General features: G+C 40.4%; 2 protein-coding genes across 6 annotated transcripts in view; one reads left to right on the top strand and one right to left on the bottom strand.

Moving 5' to 3' along the window:
- Positions 1–710: 710 nt before the first annotated feature.
- Positions 711–4664, bottom strand: Mplkip (M-phase specific PLK1 interacting protein). The gene is made up of 3 exons (XM_031358183.1): positions 4400–4664; positions 3673–4175; positions 711–2641 (listed from the first exon to the last, which is right to left on the bottom strand). Exons 2-3 carry the CDS (start codon positions 4006–4008, stop codon positions 2441–2443), a joined length of 537 nt encoding a protein of 178 aa, XP_031214043.1. The 5' UTR covers positions 4009–4175; positions 4400–4664; the 3' UTR covers positions 711–2440.
- The window catches only part of Sugct (succinyl-CoA:glutarate-CoA transferase), a 474328-nt gene continuing 458480 nt past the window's right edge, over positions 4123–19970 (top strand). Inside the window, exon 1 of one of the 5 annotated variants that reach the window (XM_031358181.1) lies at positions 4123–4376. Coding sequence is in view for 1 of the 5 variants with exons in the window: in XM_031358178.1 (XP_031214038.1) it covers positions 4759–4852 (94 nt within the window). In the remaining 4 variants the exon portion in view is untranslated. Of the gene's footprint in view, positions 4377–4758; positions 4853–7180; positions 7404–16168; positions 16185–19970 lie in introns of those variants that run through there. The other 4 variants (XM_031358178.1, XR_004114937.1, XM_031358182.1 and 1 more) reach the window with 4 other exon arrangements.

Genomic DNA, 19970 nt, shown 5'->3' with positions numbered 1-19970 from the left:
TGTTGTGGCATGCTACTCTAATCACAGCACTCTGGAGGCAAAGGCAGGCAGATCTCTTCTGAATTCACAGCTGGCCTGATCTACATACTGAGTTTCAGGTAAACCAGAGTAACATAGCCAGACTCTTCTATCTCAATGCAAGAACTAAGCAAAACCCCATCAAAAACCTAATTCTGAATACATGACTAATAGTGTATGCAGTTTTGCTGAGGACAAAGTTTTCTTCTTAAAATGTCAGAGGTTAGCCAGGCAACGGTGACGGATGTTTAATCCCAGCACCTGGGAAGCAGAGGAAGGATTTGAGTTCGAGGCCAGCCCGGTCTACAGAGTGAGTTCCAGGATAGCCAGGACTACACAGAGACAGGGTTCTGTCTCAAGGTTTGTGTGTGTGTGTGGGGGGCAGGGAGCGTGGGGGAGGGAGTCAGAGATTAGATAGACCCTTGAAGGTAGATGTTAACATAATTTAAACATGAAACGCTAAGTTGTATTTTGAATGTCTTTCAAACATGATACAAATGCAACACATAAAACCTTCCCTAACCTCATTATTTCTGCAAAGTCTTGCTAAATTGCCCAGGCTGGCTTCTAACTTACAGTCAAGTCAGCTCAGCCTCTGGAGTAGCTGGGATTACAACCATGTAAAATTATGTTTGGCTCTAATTTTTCATTTTTGCTAATAACATACTTTCTAAGAGACTGTTTAATAATTGTTTTCAAGTGTTATTTATTTATGAAGTTCAATAAGCATCAAATATAAAATATATGAAAAAAACCTCAAGATGTTGAATACGAACGTTTTCTTTCAAATAACCACATAATATCACTCTATTAGCCTCTATACACACGGGACTAGGCAGAGCAATATAACAGTTACAACCAGAATTTATGTATTTATTAAACATTTACTTTGTGCCCATTATTTTACAGGAACTATTCTAAAAACTCAGAATATAGGGTTAAATAAAGACAAGTACTATGAATTTCCTCATTTTACAGGATAAAACTGGGGTACCTAGCTAGTAACTAGTAGAAAAATTTCAAAGCTCTGGCTCCAATGGAGGTTTTAACTGCATAAAATCCTTCCAGTGGGTTCCCACCCCAATAACAAACAGTTATGGCTTACCTAGGTGGAAAGGCCATTTCACTTTTCTTTTGGAGAATACTGACAATTTTTTCAACAGACTGTACTGTTCAAGACCTGATTTTGAGTAACTGAGGAATACTCCTCCAAGCAATACAGGTATTACACACACACACACACACACACACAGAGCATTCCTTTCCTTCTACTCCAGCCAAAGTAAGTTAAAGTTTATATAGAACCCTTTCACAGATTAGAAATGTATCCACAAGTCAAGATAATTAGGCCTTACTGTATCAGTCACAGTAAACTGGCTTCATCATTTGTCTTCTTTGGGGACTGATGGAATCTTTGTCATGGAAGTGATTTGAGATTACTACCAGTCATTGGTTGTGGTATGGATATGAAGTGTCTCCCCAAACGGGTCCTGTATTGAAGGCTTGTCTGATCACCGGGAGTATTTACCTCCTAAGTGGATGAATACCTCAATGTTTCACATGATGCTATTATTGGGAAGTAGAAAAAGGCCAAGATGCTCTAGAAAGGCTCCTCTTGTCCCTGGCCCCTTCCTGTCTTTCTGCAGCTTGGCTGCCAAGGGTGATCAGCTTTTGCCATATCCACAGACATATTTTGACTCACCTCAAGACCAACTAATAGATCCAGCTGTACTTCCACCAAAATTTCTCCTTCGTTTTCCTCTGGCTCATTTTATCACAATGACAAATTAACATACTACCTTTTTTGGCTTCAAGAGAAGCTAAGTCTACAATGCTCCAAATATAGAGAAATTTGGGTAGAACACTGAACTGCATATATATGGTTTACCCTGGCCTTTTGTGGTTAAAGAAGTATAAATCATATTGACTTCCAGTGATTTTTAAGTTTCAATATTTTAACAAAAATACAAAAAAAGAATGTAGAACTACTTTCTATTAATAAATATATAGAAAAGTGTCTAAGGTAGCTTATCTATTTCATGAAAAAATAGTTTGCAAAACATTTACCCTCAAATCCTAAGTGATTATAAAACATTGTTTTAGCAATTCTACATATCCACAAAATCACAATTAGGAAGACAAAAATGTTTTATTTTAAAACACTGAAAAAACAAATGTCTGTTATATAGGAAATGTTAAGTATGAAAACTGTGTTCTGTCATATACACTCCCAGATAGCTAAATACTGTAAATTGTCCTATCATTTTCTCTAATATCAACACTTGATAAATTTAGCGATATACCAAGGGTATGCTAATCATTATTCAAAGTCATCATCTTTGGGTTCAACTCATTTACACAAGTAAAAGTTCTGTCCAAGATGTTCCTGACACATGAAGCTTCCAGTTGAATTTCAGAAATGTTAAGAAAAGTATCTTCCTTTTTTGCCTGTGAATGTTTGCGTATTGCTGTACTCTTGGCTTATATCCACTACAGATACTGGTTCTAGGCCAGCCCAAGGGTCTTCAAGCATTGAAGGCTTAAAATAACTTTCCAACTCATTAGACATTCTTTTTTCTCTACCACGCCCTGATCCAAATGGTGTAGATGTCCTTGGAGAACCCTTTAGGAAAAAAATCATCAGTTAAAAATAAAAATATCTAATAGAGATAACTGGTACTTTCTCCTCTAGTTTAATATTAGTGGGGAATCACATTAAAAGTTGTCAATTGAAACCCAATATATTCAGCTGCAAATTTCTTTAATCTACTGCTTTTAAGAATTACTAAAACCAAATATATATTTCTCTTTTAAAATGTCTGCTATCATCTTAAAAACCTTTCAGTTTCTAATGTGATAACCAACCCTGCAGCTATTAAGTACAAATAAATCCAGTACAAGCAGTGATTAATTGTATTCACTTTTTCCTGGAAACTTAATTTTTAACCTGATAGTCTTCAAATTTCTAGAACTTTTATATGGCATGAAAAATTTCTATTCTTATTAACTACAACTCATAAGGGATTCAGCTGGGTGAGCATATTCAGTTTTGCAAAACTACCTAAATCCAAGGTGTTAGCCAAAGAGCTACTTCCTGTCTTGTATTCAGTCATCGAGAAGGGAAGTTTCCACAATTCCAAATTTTCCATTTTCCTTTCAAGAGAACTTGGGAGTAAATATAAATAGGGCTTTAAAAACAATGATAATCGTTTAAAAAAAAAAAAGCAAGAATGCAAAAACAAGGGAGGGACATCTGTAGGAAAATGGCAGTAGACTACAGTCTAGAGGAGCCATACTATACAACAGAAGGGAATCATTCACTGTCCTCCCTCTAGGAATCCAGGGATATTCACTGAAATAAATGACAAAAAAACAAACCAAACAAAAACCTCTGGGAATGGGGAAAGAAGAAATGGAGGATTAAAGAAGTTTGTATACGACTGTGGTATGCTGGCTAAGAGCACAACTTCTGTGGAACAGAAAACTATAGCTCCGCCACTTATGGTAATCTTAGATGATTTCTTTACGCCTCAGGTTACTCTTCTGCAAAATTGGGCCAACGTACTATCAGAGGATTAAACAATCCACGGAAAGGGAACTTTAGTATCACGCCTGCCATGACAGAGTTCGGCAGACGCTAGCTATTGTCTTTACCTGGGGGTAGGTCTGCTGCTGCCCTGGGGAGTAGCCGAACTGATGCTGGGACCCCGCAGGGGACCTGGAGTAGGAGCCTGGGTAGCCGCCCGGGGACGGAGACCCGAAGCGGGCCCCCGAGTAGTTGCCGCCGTGCCGTGGAGAGTGGCTGCTCCCATACGGCCTAGCCCGGGGCCCGCAGGGCGGAGTGTGGTGCGGACTCCCGTACCCGTCCCGCGGGGAGGGCGGCCGCGGCCCCCCGCCCAGGGCACCCCGGAAGTTGTTTCCGCCACCCCAACCTCCTATCCCCGGGCTGGGGTACGGAGGAGTTGGGGGTCGAAAATTCGGTCGGTGCATTACAGGAAACGAAGCCGAAGAACTCACACGCCGATCCCCTCACCGGAACCCGAGCGATCAACTGCCAGAAGGAAACTGGTAGTCCTCTATTTAAGCAGCCTTCCGGCTGCCAGCGGACTACCGCACCTTAGTTCCGGCCGTACAAAGGTTCCGACCTCACCGTGTTACTGCAAGAGGGCAGGTCAATAGGTCACTCAAGTGGGAGAATGGTGGGTGTGCCTGAGAGGAGGAAAGACTGTAAAGAGGAAACTAAATCCCCAACCCTAGCATGAGCACTGCCACCAACGGCCTTCGGTGAGACCCTCCCAGTACACGAAGACGGAAGCGGAAAAGACAAGACAGGTCATCCGGCCTTATTGGCTGCGCGGGTGAGAGAGGGCGGATCAGAGACCTTGAGACTTCCGGGAAGCGAGGCGTGAAGCTTCAGCCGGGATTCCGGGTCCAGAGTCCTGGACTCTGGAGAGTTGGAGGCGGAAGCCTACACTGAAGCGTGGAGTGGATTGGTTGAGCGGAGGAGGGCGGGGCCGAAGGGTGTGTGACGCCAGACTTAGTTGAACCGGATAGTCCGAGGGGGCGGGGTCGAGTGAGACTGAGGCGGAGCCCTGGGCAGAAGCAGACGGTGTGGAGGGCTGGGATGAGTGCTAGGGCAGCAGGCGGAGGGGGCGGGGCCGGCGGAGGGGGCGGGGCCGGCGGAGGGGGTCTAAGGTCGAGGAGGGAGGTCGCGGGGCGCTTTCTCTGGGGTTAGGGGCGATGCTGTCGATGCTGGCAAGGGCGGTGGCTTTTCGGAATCCCGGCCGAAGCCGGGCCGGCGGGAGGGGGCTGTGGACCGGCCGCCCGCAGTCAGGTACCTACTGACACTGAGCGCTTAGGCTCCCTGAGGAGAGCACTCGCCCCTCGGGGACTCCTGTCGCAGGGCTCCTGGCCACGTTGGTGCCCTGCTTCTCTTCTCCACCCTTGCCTTCTAATCCCCCAAGGTTTAGTAACTTAGAACATAGCACCTCCCGCCAAAAGCTGAGTTTTAGAAAGCCGACGCTTGCTGCCTTGATGACTTAAGAGAGCCTGTAGTAAATTAATGCTGGACTTGAACCCTGCGTTTCAGTTCTTGTAAAATGGAAGTTGACGAGGTTAGGAAGTAGAAGTAGAAATTTAAAGGGGGAAAAAACTCCACGAAAATACGCCCAAAATTAAAAAAAAAATCTTGTAATTATAAAGAAACGGGATAATTAAAAAAATGCCATCTTCTGCATAAGATACCTCAGATATTCTTCAGATATTCCTGTAGAAGATGGAATTTCAAATTATGAGTTTTGTGGAGTTTCCCTAACTCCTTCAGATACTGAAATCAGCTCAGGGAATTTTAGGATTCATTATAGATATGCGAGGGGGTTATTGGTTTAGATTTTTTTGTGTGTATTCGTGTATTGCTTGTGTGTTTGCACACGCACCACTTAACATGCCCGATGCCTTTGGAGATCAAAAAGGAATCAGATTTCCTGGAACTGGAGAAAATTGTGGTTGTGAGCTACCTTGTGAGTGCTGGGAACAGAACCTGAATCCTTTTGAAAGAGCAGTAAGTGCTCTTAACCATGAGCCATCTCTTCAGCTCCGGGCCTCGGTGCTTTTCATTCATCCATAACATATTTATGGAGCATTTTGGCCTTCAGTCTCTGACATCTTCAGTGACATAACTAAAGTATGGTCTCAGCTTTATTCTTTCTTAATGGAAACATAAATACAGGGGCTTTTTTGGGGGGGGGGAGGCTGTTAATCTTTTCATGCCCTTGCTATATTCTTGGATAATTCAGTTAGACTTTTTTGTTTTGCTTCATTTTGTTGTTTTTTTGTTTGTGTTTTTGAGACAAGTTGTCAATATATATCCCAGGCTCTGTCACATTCCTTACTTGTGAAGGCAAATTGTATAATGAATCATGGAGGGTTAATGTCACCATCAGGATGTAGGGATATAATTAGAGCCTACATACTACAGCTTACCTAACATTTATATTGTTCTTTACTGGCCATAATTTCTGTTTTCTCTTTTCTTTGTTTAGCTTAGTATCTGGCAGTTGGGCAGTCATACTTATGAATAAATAAGCCATATATCACATACATATATGTCAGTGAGTCAGTAATCTGCCTTATGACGGGACCTGAGAAGTGGGATGGTAGGCACCAAAATTATGTTTATTATTATTTTTATAACTGGCAGAAAATAATGTAGAATTGGGCCTCAGCTTGCCCTATACTAGTTATCTTTTTACTTGAATTCTGCTTCTAGAATGGAATTGAATCCCGGGCCTTGTGCATGCAAGGTGGGCTCTTTACTGTTGAGCTTCAGTGCATTCCTAGTACCCAGAATCTATCCACACAATACACTAAACATCTGGGAGAAGAAGAAATACAGTGGAAAAATTTTCCAGGTAGATTAAGACAGTGTACTTCCCAGCACATTTGAAAGTATAGACAAGCATTGTCCCAAACTGAATCATTAATAATTATGTGAAACTCAAGTCTTTAGAGACTGTTTTTCTTTCAAGTAAGAAATTTGGCAAGATAATTAAATATATTTTTTTTTATTAGGCTCACCTAGCAAGATTAGAACTCAGGCTTCTGAATTCTATGGATTTTTTCCCCTTAGAAATACAAATAGTCAATCATTTGAAAATGAAATAAAAAAGCATAAAAATCTTGAAAGTGGGCAGGCATGGTGACACATGCTCTTAATCCTAGTATTTGGGAGGTAGAGGCAAATGGATCTTTGTAAGTTTAAGGCTAGCCTCATCTTCAAACTGAGTTCCAGGATGGCCAGATCTGTGTAATATAGAGATTCTGTCTCAAAAAAAAAAAAATTACTGTGTAGCTTCTTTTGGATTTACAGATTATAAATATATTCTTAGCTGGTGAATCATAGCTATAGCTAGGATATTTCTAAACTTTAGCCTAGGATTTACAATCTGACTGGCTGAGCTGGTAGGCCCAAGAACCCTATATTGAAAATTTATATAATGACTTTAGTGAAAGCATGAGAGGAAAGAAAAATTTAGTTGTGCTTCCTGGAGCTATAAAAATTAAAGAACTAACGATGGCTGTGAATATATAGTAGCTTTCTCTTGGAGGGAAAAGGGAATATTCCATTTCTGTTAGCAAATAGACATGGTTCCTGCAAAAGGACTGCAGCCCAGTGTGGGGATAACCAGCATTAGAAGACAGAATTACGCACGCTACAGTGCTCTCAGAGCAGATGCTGCCAGTGCTTAGGTGTAGTCTGTAGTTATCATTATGTTCATAGACAGGAGCAATGTGGGCATTTTCTGTGTCCTTGAGAACTCTGTGGTGATAATGTATTATGGTGTGTAGAAATTAAAGCAAATGAGAGCAACAAGATAAAGAAACAGGTATGAATGTGAATAGAGTTGGCTTGTTTTTTTCTATAAGGTTGTTATGTTTATTTAGATTTCCTAAGGGGTGTTTATATGCTCTCTCTCTTTCTCTCTCTCTCTCTCTCTCCCTCCCTCCCTCCCTCCTCCCCTCCCTCCCTCCCTCCCTCCCTTTCTCTCTCTCTCTCTCTCTCTCTCTCTCTCTCTCTCTCTCTCTCTTTCTCTCTCCCTCCCTCCCTTCCTTTCTCTGTATGTGTGTGTGTGTGTGTGTGTGTGTGTGTTTACAGTGGATATTAGTTTCATTTCTTTTCATATTGCCATATCTTCAAAACAAACAGCAACAAAAATCTATTTGAGATATAAAATATATAAAAGCAGATGAATAATGTTTAAAATGGAGATTGGTGACCCAGAATTCTGCTCACCTTGTGTTCTTACTTTGCCATCCTGCAAAGCAACTCTGGGATCCCTTTGAGGAATTCCCAGAACATCCCCAGTTTAGGTAAATGGAGGTAATCAGTGCTTCATGCATTGATACTTTGTTTAGTTTTACTGTCTGCAAGAAGTAAATATTTTCATGTTTCTGTGTTGTTAGGGCTTTCTAAATGGAAACTGGGTTAAAGGACAAGCCATGGAATTTAAACAATGATTAATTAGATAGTTAGAAGTATGAGTTTATATTTAAAGGGATATAAACCAAGAGGCTTGGATGTATTCCCAGGACTACAAACTCAGCGAGGCTTCTGTCCCCCCTGGAAAGGCTATTTATATCCTATGGGGTAGGAGTCTCCCAAAGGCATTTGCTCCCATTTATCAGAGGAAGGTAGATGCTGGGCTGTCATCCAGCACAAACTCCTAGATTCATAATTTTGGAGATCTTTTCTTATAGTGCAGCCCTGTAAAGAATAGGTCTAACCAACTTATTTGTATTGTGTTTGTTAACTGTGAGGTATTAGGAGTGGGAATATGGTGCATTTCTTGATGTTATTAATCAGAACTGATATCTGCTATAGAAATCTTATGTTTACTTTCAGAAATGTATATATAGATTAAAAGTTTATTAGAGAGAAACATTGTTTAACAGAAGATAGTAAGTAATTACTATACATGGAGAATACTTAGGGCATAATCCTTCCTGGGAAATCATAATCTTTAGCTTCATATTTCCTAATGGTTTTCATATTGCTTTCCTTGGAGTGCTGCCTCTTAGCTGTTTCATGTTAAGGACAGTAGGCTACAGAGATGTGAATGACTATGAGATTAGGTCATTCCTTAATAGGAAGGATGAATCTGCTTCCAACACAGTTAATCATTTTAATAATATTTCCACTGACAAAGCAAGACAGATTTAAAGGAACTTTAAAAAAACATTGCTTTGTTAAAATTTATTCCTCCTCTTTTTTTTTTTTTTTTTTAAGATTTACTTATTTTATGTGGTTTGGTGTTTTGCCTGTATGTATGTCTGTGTGAGAGTGATGGATCCCCTGGAACTGGAGTTATAGATAGTTATGATCAGCCATGTAGGTGCTGGGAATTGAATGCTGGTCTTGTGGAAGAGCAGCCAGTACTCCTAACCACTGAGCCATCTCTCTCAATCTCCCTTTTCATTTCTAAGCATGTGATTAAGCACAAGAGAAACATGTTATACTTATTTACTTCTTTCCAGATTAATATGGTTACACCAAGAGAAGTTTCCATTGAAATTAATAAAAATCCTTATAGAAATAGTTCTATATGAAGAAATAAGAGTTGAAAGGTCTAGCCATGAAGTTTGAAGGAACACTGAGATGGATTGTTGAGGGTAAGAAGTGTAATAGAAAGGACTATAAATACCATGAATAGCTAGATATCAGCATGGTGGGGGAACTGGGTGGAGTTTAGACAGAAAACATGATGGGTACTCTGTAACAGAACCAGGCTCATGAAGCAGGAGTAAGTGTCTCTTCCTATAGGCCTCTGAGGAAGTATGGGACTTCACAGTATAAGCCTGCAGTCAGGCTCTCTAGCTTCCTAGCAGGAGGCAGAGGTCAGAGCATATGCATGGCCATTACCAACTTTTGTAAACTCATTTCTCCAGTGAGAACATGTAAGTCTATTAGCTAGAGATTCATAGACAGTTTCTTAAGGTGCCTGTCAATATGTGAGAGGGATGGGCTGCTGCAGGTATTAGCCTAAACACCAGTCTGGGCTGGAGTCTGAAATAGAAGTGTGAATCATGTTTTCAAGAAACTAACATTAGCCGGGCAGTGGTGGTGCATGCTTTTACTCCCAGCACTTGGGAGGTTGAGGCAGGAGGATTTCTGAGTTCAAAGTCATCCTGGTCTACAGAGTGAGTTCCAGGACAGCCAGGGCTACACAGAGAAACCCTGTCTTGAAAAATCTAAATAAATAAATAAATAAAAAATAGAAGATTACTTTAAATGAGTAGGTGACATTGGAATGTCATTGGAATCTATATCTTTGTAGTTTTCCTACTATAAAATGATACACATGTGATTCCAGCATTTGAGTGTTCCCTCCAAAATACACATTAAAGTTTAATTACAACTGTAGTGGTATTGACCTTTAAAAGATCTTTAGGACTTGAGGACTCAGCCCTCATGATGGGTTAGCATGGTTCTAAGTTAGTTATTGCTAGAGTGGTTTGATATAAACGCGAACTCGCCTTTCTCATCCCTGTTATTGTTGCCCTTTGGTCTTTTGTTTTCTGCCATGGGGAGTGGAACACAAAGACTACATGGAGGCAGTGTGCCCTCTTGGAAGTCCTAGCTCTTAAATTAATGAGAAATAAATCCCCTTTTAAATAAATCACCCAATCTATAGTTTTCTGTTAGAGCAGCAGAAAACAAGCAAATACGACACTTTATACATGAAATGTAAAGATTACATAAGCAAGAGAAATACTGAACTTTTATCCAAGAAGCAACTACTTGATGGCTTATAGGAAAATCAGTTAGTTCTTCTAGGAAACAGAAGAGTTTTAAATGGGCAAACAAATTACAAATGGTATAGTCTGGGTGTGGGAAAACTAACCCTTTGCATTATGTACTTCTAGTAAATGATGACTGGTTAAAAGGTTGCTATTAATATTTTTTTTTTGAAACAGGATCTTACTGTGGAGCCTTGAGTGGCTTGGAACTTTCCATTTGTAGTCTGGTCTCAGATTTACAAGTATCTGTCTGCCTCTCCTCCTCAGGGCTGGAGATGAAGGCATACATCACCATGACTAGCTAAAGGGTAATAGTTTTGCTACCCAAATTTATATAAACCAGTAAAAAAAAGCTTAAGGTACTTTTTGAAATATGAAAAAACAGTCAAGAGTAATTTATAAGAAAAGATATGAAAATATTCCATGTATAAACTAATAACAGTAGTATTCAGACAGTAGCATTTTTACTGTCAATTTTAGAACAAATAAAAACAAATTTCCCCAAATTAAGATGTTATTTAGGATTGTGTTAGATGATTGAAAACACTCTCTTTGTGCACTGCTGGTTCCAGCATGTATGCATGTAATCTTTCTGGTAGATAATTTGATAATATCTGTTAAAAGTTCTAAAGCATTTACCATGTGAACATGGTTAAGCTACCTCAATACCAATCTTTTTCCTTAGAAACAAACTCCTTGCTGCTTCTCAATTTCCCCAAACTCTAAAGGCCTTGTGAAACATTAATTTTTACCTTTACCATTTGAAGACTCTGGGAAGATCCATAGCCCTTTATACACAAAGTATCTCTACACGTCTCTCTTGCTCTTCAGAGTTCCCTACTGAACCAAATAATGAAACCCTCTATCTCACAGACATCCTTCCCCACACTTCTTCAATGCAGCCCCTTTCCTTTGTATAGTCTTCTGAGCTACACATGTGCAATGCTCTGTGAAATAAGGACTTGATATTCTTTTGGATATAATATTTTTGAGAGTTTCATACAACATATTTAAAATTTTTATTTTCAAAATTATGACATACTTCTATTATGCTCTTCTATCTTCTCCCTCCAAGCCCTCCCATATAGCCCTCCTTGTTTTCTTTCTAATTTGTAACTTATTTTTTTATTAATTGTTGTTACATATTTGCTCCCCTTCCCTGCTCCTTAACTGTTTCCAGATTGATCTTCTATCTCCAACCCCTCCCAGCTCTTTTTTTGGTCTTCTTTCTCTTCCTCCTTCTCTTCTATGTCTCTCTTCCCCTCTCCTTTTCTCCTCCCTCTCTTCCTCTTCTTCTCCTCCCTTCCTCTTGCTGTCCTTCGTCTCCTTACCCCTTCCCTTCCTTCTTCCCCCTCCTCCACTTCCCTTTCTCCTATAACCCTGTGAAAACAAATTATGCTGTCTGGCACTTACTGTGTGGCACTGGTGCATAGTCAATATAGTAGGGGCCACACTCTTAAAAAAACCACCTGACTCCCCCACCCCACCCCAGAAGCCGTGAACTGTCAGTAACTCCTCAGCTAAGTGCGCATGTTCATGAGGGCTTCCCTACTCCACGATAGAAAGTCTGTCTTGCTCTTGTGCAGGCACCCACATCTGTTGTGAGCTCGTGAGTGCTGTCATGTCCAGAAGATAGTTTTGCTCTGGCCTTTCCTGACCCTTACAGTCTTTCTATGCCCCCACTTCTGTGGTGGTTCCTGACACCATGCCTCTGTGCGTGCGTGCGTGTGGTGTGCGTGTGCGTGTGCGTGCGTGTGTGTGTGTGTGTGTGTGTGTGTGTGTGTGTGCACACTCCCCACCTTCTCTCTGTATGTCTCTGTGTTTGTAAAGATGCCCCACTTGTGACTGAGGACACTTAAAGTTCTCCCCTGACGCTCTCTTTGCTTGATCAGTTGTGAGTTTCATAGTTCCGAGAGCTGCACTAATATATGGGCATAGACATAGGAATTTAGAGTAATGTTGATTCAGTAAACTAATAGTAGTAGTATCACTACTTGGGCCTGCTTAAAGGAGCTTCTTGCATGCTGTTGGACTGGCATATCCCATTATCCCACCTCACACACTTTGTTTTCTTTCTTTCCTTCATTCTTTCCTTTCCCTTTCTACCTTTTCATTCTCCCTTTCCTTCCTTCCTTTTTTCCTTGCTGCATAGAATATTTATCTATTTTTATATTTACATTACATCCTGATCCACCTCCCCGACTCCTCTGCTCCCAGTTTCTCCCTCTCATCCTCCCTCTGAAAAGGAGAGAACTCCCATGGATGTCAGCTAACCTTGGTATATCAAGTTATAGAAAGATTAGGTGCAACTCACCTATTGTGATAGGCAAGGCAGCCCAATTAGGAGAATGGGATCCAAAGGCAGGTAGCAGAGTCAGAGACAGCCCCTCTCCTTTAGGAGTCCCACATGAAGACTGAGGTGCTCAGCTGTTACATGGGCAGAGGACGTAGGTCTATTCCATGCATGCTCTCTGGTTGGTAGTTCAGTCTCTGTGGGCCCTGATGGGCCCAGGTTAGTTGATTCTGTAGGGTTTTTTTTGTGGTGTCCTTGATTTCCTCCCCCTCTTTAATGGGATTCCCCAAGTGTATAATTGTATAAATTATATATATTATTTAATTTTTTACATGTAAGTTTTTTAGCAAAATTGATTGAAAAATATGCAAAGCATGTCAAAAATATTAAAACAAAATTCCAGTAATTTGTGTGAGTATGTATGTGTGTGTGTGTGTTGTGCTTGTGTGTGCATGCACTTCTTCATGTATATGTAAGTGGGTGTTGTGAACAGAGGACAACCTGAGGTGTGATTAGTCAGATGCTGCCCATTTTTTTTTTTTACTAGTATAAAATGAAGTTTATTTTGGGTCATGAGAAGGGGGTGTGGAAAAGAAAGGGCACAGAGAGAGAGAGGAAGAGGCCAACTGGGAATACGTGGAGAGGGGCAGGTAGAGGCCAGAGAGGGGTTTTTTTTTTTTTTGTTGTTTTTTGAGACAAGGTCTCTCAGTGCCCTGGCCTGGAACTTTCCAAGTAGGTGTAGCTGGCTTGTGAGTGATCCCCAAGGATTTCCCTGTCTCCACTTGCAATCTGGTATTGGGATTATAAGTACATGGTGCCATAGTCAGCTTGATGTGGCTTCTAGTTAGTAAACTCAGGTCTTCATGTTCATGAGCAAGCACCTCACCAGCTGAGCCCTCTTCCCATCACCAACTGAGCCCTCTTCCCATCACCAACTGAGCCCTCTTCCCATCACCAACTGAGCCCTCTTCCCATCACCACCTGAGCCCTCTTCCCATCACCAACTGAGCCCTCTTCCCATCACCACCTGAGCCCTCCTCCCAGGCCCTCTTCCATGGACACATTTATACCTATGCCTTAGCATACTTGTAAAATGATTTGTTTTGTTTTTTGTTTGCTTCCTTTTGAGATAGGGTCTCCTATGTATCTCTGGCTAGCCTTGATCTCAGAGATTCACCTGACTCTTGCTCCCAAGTACAGAATTAAAGGTGTGTGCCACCACACCTGGCTGTAGAGGTTTTACTGAGAATGAATTAAATTCTGTATATAGGAAAACTTAATGGGTGAATATTAGTATTTCAAAGCTTTATGGAAACTGCTGTATTGTTTTCATAAAAGGTTATTGATTGTCATTCCAAATGATATGAAAGTGTCCCATTAACCATAACCTTGTCAATCTTTTAAATGTTCCAAACTGGTGAGTTAAAATAATGTTATAATCATCTTTTTGATTAGAGAGGAAATTGCTCAATATATTTTTTGTTATACTACTGGAAATTTTTACCTGATCTGTTAATTTCCCTTTGTTTCTTCTTACTGATCTCTAAGTTTTATTGTAGAAATCATTTATGTTTTATTCTTGAGAATGCTTTTATCTGTAACTATATCATCTATCTTCTACTTTTATTCCTGGTATCTTTTACTGTACCACACTATCTCTATCTACCAAGGTATGTATTACAACTATGAAGTATAGAACCCTTTATGGTTGTTTGAATTTCAATATTTTTATCTTCTTTGTTTTTCTTTCATTTTGTTTTTGATAAATAAAAGCTTTCCTCAAATAAAAGTGTAAACATTTTCTTTCATTTTTCTAGTACCTTAACTATTTAAATTGTATTCATATTTAGTTCTTGAATCTACCTAGAATTTAATAAATTAATAAGAACAGGCACAGTCCCTTTTTTTCTATATGTATAATCAGTTTTCCCAATTATATCTTCAATAATTTAACACTCTTCAGTCAATTGAAATTTCTTCATTGTGTAATATTTCATTTTCTTATTATACTTGTTTCCTTATTCATTGATGTATTCACTTGTCTGCTCTGTTTGTTTGTTTGTTTGTTTGTTTTCAAGACAGGGTTTCACTGTGCAGCCATGGCTGTCCTGGAACTCACTCTACATGTAGACCAGGCTGGATTCAATTTCAGAGAGCCTCCTACCTGTGCCTCCTGAGTGCTGGGATTAAAGTCCTGGCTTCACTTGTCTGTTATTGATATAGTATATTGTTTGATCTCTTAGCCTAATATCCTTTCATAACCTCATACTTTTACTGACTGTCCTTGATCATGTCCTTATCAAAATGAATTTTAAAATAAATGTATTAATTATTCTTTTTGTTTATTTTCCTGATAGTGAGATGTTTATGTATTTTTGGTGTGCTTTAGTTGGCAGGGTTTCCCTCTTTATCCCAGACTGGAATGGAATTCACAATAGATCAGGCTGACCTTGAACTAATGGCAATACTTCTGCCCCAACCTCTCAAGTCCTAAGAATTCAGGCATGAGATACCATGCCTGTGAGTTCCCTGGAGCTAGAGGTACAGGCTAGAGGTTGTAAGCCATTGGTATGGGTATTTAGAGCCAAACCCTTGGTCCCTAAGTTGAATTGTAATAATACACTCAGTTTTGTTTGTACACTTCCTAAAGCTTGTCTCAGGTCTACTGGTAGTCATGCTCTATAAGGGCCGTGATTCATTTAGTAGTGTATACTGAATTATGAACTCCTAAGGCAAACACACTGTTATGGTCCTTCAAGACCACTCATGTATTTCATCAGCATATTAATAGGTAACCTTGTTTTATAAATGTTTCTGTTTGAAGGGACCATATGTAATAATACTGTAAATTCATCAGTTTTGAATTCATAACTCATTGAATTAAGCTCAGCTAATGTGCATTTTCTCCTTAAATCATATCACATCCTTCATGTGGTCAGCAATATTAGATACCACATTGCCACTATATTTGTTTTTTTTTTCAATCAGTGAAATCAACAATAAAATGAAAAAATGTGAAATATGTTGCCAAATGGACCCTTATTTCTGGTATAACAGTTGAAATAAGAGATGAAGTTTACCTTGTTTGATTTCAGATAGGAACATGTATATTGGTAGTTCAGTTTTCCTGTGCATTGTGTTGTGTATGTTTCAAATAATTGTAAATGACCTGTTAGTTTTGGGGCACAAATAAACTTTAATAACTCATAAAATGTTGAATAAAATGGTCTATTGTAACATTATAATCCCTTTGATGCTACTTATGTGTGCAAGGGTATTGGTTGCTAAAATCTTGAGAGTGGCAGTACTGATGAAAATATTGCAGAGGCTGCACAGCAGGAGACACCTTAGATGCTACCTCATATCATTCATGGATGTAGGTCTCACTATGTAGTCCAGCTGCCTAGAGCTCACTGTCTAGAGCACAAGGCTACTCAAGCGTCTGTGCGGTCTTCCTGCTATAGCCTGCTGCGTTCCCAGTCTTGCACCACTGTGCAGCATCCTCATTTTGTTTTCTGAAGCAGGAACTTGACTTCCAGCTACTCTTGCTTCCATCTTCCAACTGCTAGGATTACAGGTATGTGGCTCCAACTGCTAGGATTACAGGTATGTGGCTCCAACTGCTAGGATTACAGGTATGTGGCGCTTTTCTGAGCCCTTTGATTTTCTTCTTTTAATTCAAAGTTTTATCTAAGCATCAGAAATTCTTTGTGGTTAATTTTACAGTAAAGTTAACTTTTTGTTTGGTTTTGTTTCTCGAGATAGGGTTTCTCTGTGTAGCCTTGGCTGTCCTGGAACTTACTCTGTAGATCAGGCTGTTCTTGAACTGCCTACCTCTGCCTCCCAAGTGCTGGGATTAAAGGCCTGCACCACCACTGCCTGGCATGTTTTGACTTTTAATTGAAGTAAAGAGAGTTTAAGACAGTGGAAGCAAGTCAAGATTAATTATTGAAAGTGGAGACTAGACTTTACTCACAAATCCACCTGCCTCTGCTTGCCCAGTGCTGGGATTAAAGGCATGTGCTACCACTCCTGGCTTGTGCCACCTTTAAAATTAGCTATTAAAACGCTAGGTATGATGGCACATGTAATTAATCCTAGCACCTGGGAGGCAGAGTTAGATCTTTATGAATTTGAGGCCAGCCTCAAGAGACAGTTTCAAGCCAGCCAGGGCTACATAGTCTCACTGTCTCAAAACCAAAGAAGCAAAAAGTTTAATTCTGCCTGCCTATCCCTCTGAACTTCATGTGCTTTATTATATTTTTTGTTTGCTTGCTTGTTTTGTATTTTTTTTATTTTTATTTTTTTTTTGGTTTTTCGAGACAGGGTTTCTCTGTGTAGTCCTGGCTGTCCTGGAACTCACTCTGTAGACCAGGCTGGCCTCAAACTCAGAAATCCACCTGCCTCTGCCTCCCAAGTGCTGGGATTAAAGGCATGCACCACCACCGCCCGGCCCATTGAGTCTTCTTAATGTTGTGTGTATGTACATGGGTTTAGGACCATTTATTATATGTTTCTCTCATATGTGGATCCTACTTTCAAGTTTAAAGATCTGTGTGTTTAATTTGAAGTATATGTGAAGTCAGGAAGCTAGAAAAGGCCCATGAGAAGGGGAAGGGGAGTACTTATGGGGTTGTAGGATAGGTTACATGTGATAAAATATGAAAAACCTTTCTGGAAATCTACTGCTAAAAAATTAAAAAATACAGCCATAGCCTCTTGTGTCCCAAATCCATGAAGAAACTGGCTTTTCTTTCCCAGAGCTGTCAATTGCCCATAGCTTCTTAGCTAGGGGTGGGATTTCATGGCTATCTCCTTAATCCATAATGGGTTTTGTCTGCCTTGATCTTGCCCGGGTCTTATATATGCTGTCACAACTGCTGTTAGTTCATAGTCTGGCAAACACTTTTCATTATAGCTAGTCACTTCCTCTGGCTCTTAAGTTCTTTCTGAGTCCTGGGAGGAGGGATGTGATGTAGATGTCCCATTTATTACTGGTCCCTCCAAGTCTATTTGACGACAAGTATGTCTCTGTGTTAATTGACATTTACTGAAGAAAGAAGCTTCCAAGACAAAGGTTGAGAGATACAATACTCTTTGGGTATAACAAAAAGCTATTAGGAGTTAGTTAATACTTGTGAGTACGGCTTTTCCACCCACACACAAATTTCCTGAAGTAACTCTGAGACTTCTTAGATATGAATAAATGCCTAGGCCAATAGCTTTGGCTCATTCCCCTAGTAGCTTATAACTTAATTATCCCATTTAAACTAGTCCAAGTTGTGCCACATGACTAGTTACCTCTCCTTCAGTTTCATGTGACTAACAGTCTTCCTCAGAGTTTGGGGCAAATATTTCCAACATGTGACTTTATCCCAGAATTCTAGTCTCTCTACTGGATGCCACACCTTCTAATCCTGGATCCCCTCACTGGCCAGTCAGCTTTTTATTGACAGGTGATGCTTCCCCACAGTGTACAAGAGATTCTCTACAAATACTATACCCTTTTAGTAGATGATAGTAGTAGATTCTTTCCTATGGCCTATCGCATATCTAGGCACTGATTACAGTGCCAGCTATGGGTTCTCTCTTGGGGAGTAGGCCTTAAGTCCTATCAGAAAGTGTTTGATTACTCCAATAATATTTGTGCCAGTATTACATCATCGGATATCTCTTGCTGGGTTGGTCATTGTTTTAGTTTATTTAGTTTTATTTTATATGTTTAAGTTTTTGTATGTATGTATGTGTACCATGTGTGTGCCTGATGCCCAAGGGTCCAGAAGTGTAAGCTCCTTGAGCTGTGAGAGTGGCCATCTCCCATCTCCCAGACTTCTCTAAGGACCCTAAAGACCATTTTCAGCTCCTGAGACAGAAGGCCAAACTCCACCTGACAGAGAAAAAAAGCCCAAGGTACAAAATCTCACCCATCCCTGACTTTCCCCCAAATCAGGTCACAGAATCCCACCAACCCCTAAGCTTGCCCGCAAGATCAGGCCATAAAATCTCACTAATCCTAGGCCACCCTGGACCTTCCCCCTCCCTCCCCTCCCTCCCCTCCTCCCACACAAAAATCCCTATACAAACTTGGCCTCCTGCTCAGTTCTTTGCTGCTTCTCTCTGGAGCAGAAGCAGCCGCTCTCCTGCGAGGTTTGTTATGCAGTGTGACTTCTTGGTATTCCTTGGGTCTTGTCTGCCAGGATGCCTTTCCCCTCAGAGCTCTAACCAAGGAGGTCATAAGAGCTCTTAAAACTGGAGGTACAGGCAGTTGTGACGCTTTCATTTAGGGTTTAGAAGCTGAACCTACAAACCTATAGTAACATTTAGGCTGAACACTGGAAGAGGAGGCAGAAATCTTGTAAAAGACAGGCAGTGGATGACTATAATGGCACAATGTTTTCTGGACACAGCAGGGCAGGTACACATATGAACTCACTAAACATGCACAGGGACTGAGCTATGCTGAACCAGACGGACTCATAGAACAGCAATTAATGTGAATGCACAAGTATCTCCAGAGAGGATAGGAGTGGTAGAGATGGGTCATCCGGTAGTCCTATTTTTAGCTTTTTGAGAAAAATTCACACCGATTTCCATAGTGGATGCACCAATTTCCACCCCCATTAACAGCCAACAGTAGAGAAAGACTCTCCTGTCCTCACTTCCACACTAGTACTAGTTGCCATTTGTTTTCTTTATTTCTTTTCCTTTTCCTTTTTTTATTTTTGTTGTTGTTGTTGTTGTTGAAACAAGGCCTCAGTGTAGCACTGACTGGTCTTAAACTCTAATGTAGACAGGCTGACTTTGAACTCGCAGAGATCCAACTGCCTCTGCTTCCAGTGTACGAGGATTAAAGGCTTGTGTCACCATGCCTGAACTTTCATTTATTTTCTTGATGGTGGCAAATGTGACTTGGCTGAGACAGAATCTGAAATTAGTTTAATTTGTATTTCCTTAAGGAACAATGATTTTAAGATATTTAAAATGTGTACGAGCCACTCGTACATCTTTTGAGAACTTAATTTAGTTCCCTAGCCTGCTTTTTTGATTGGATTGCTTGTTCCTCATATATTCTAGTAATAATCCTCTGCCAGATGTTTTGCTGTCAAAAGTTTGATCCTAATTAGGAACCCATTTCTTCACTCAGTTGACACTTTGCTGTGCAGAAGATGTTTAATTCCATGAAGTTCCATTTGTTGATTATTGACTGCATTTTTTGAGCAGTTGGTGAAAGACCTTACCTGTACTTTTCATGTACTCATCTAACAGCTTCAGAGTTTCAGCTCTTACGTTGTGGTCCCTGTACTGGCTGGATTTGTGTGTCAACTTGACACAGGCTGGAGTTATCACAGAGAAGGGAGCTTCA

Source organism: Mastomys coucha, unplaced genomic scaffold (genome assembly GCF_008632895.1).
Source record: "Mastomys coucha isolate ucsf_1 unplaced genomic scaffold, UCSF_Mcou_1 pScaffold7, whole genome shotgun sequence".
Classification (NCBI taxonomy): Eukaryota; Metazoa; Chordata; class Mammalia; order Rodentia; family Muridae; genus Mastomys; species Mastomys coucha.
This window is presented reverse-complemented; position numbering and strand designations above follow the sequence as displayed.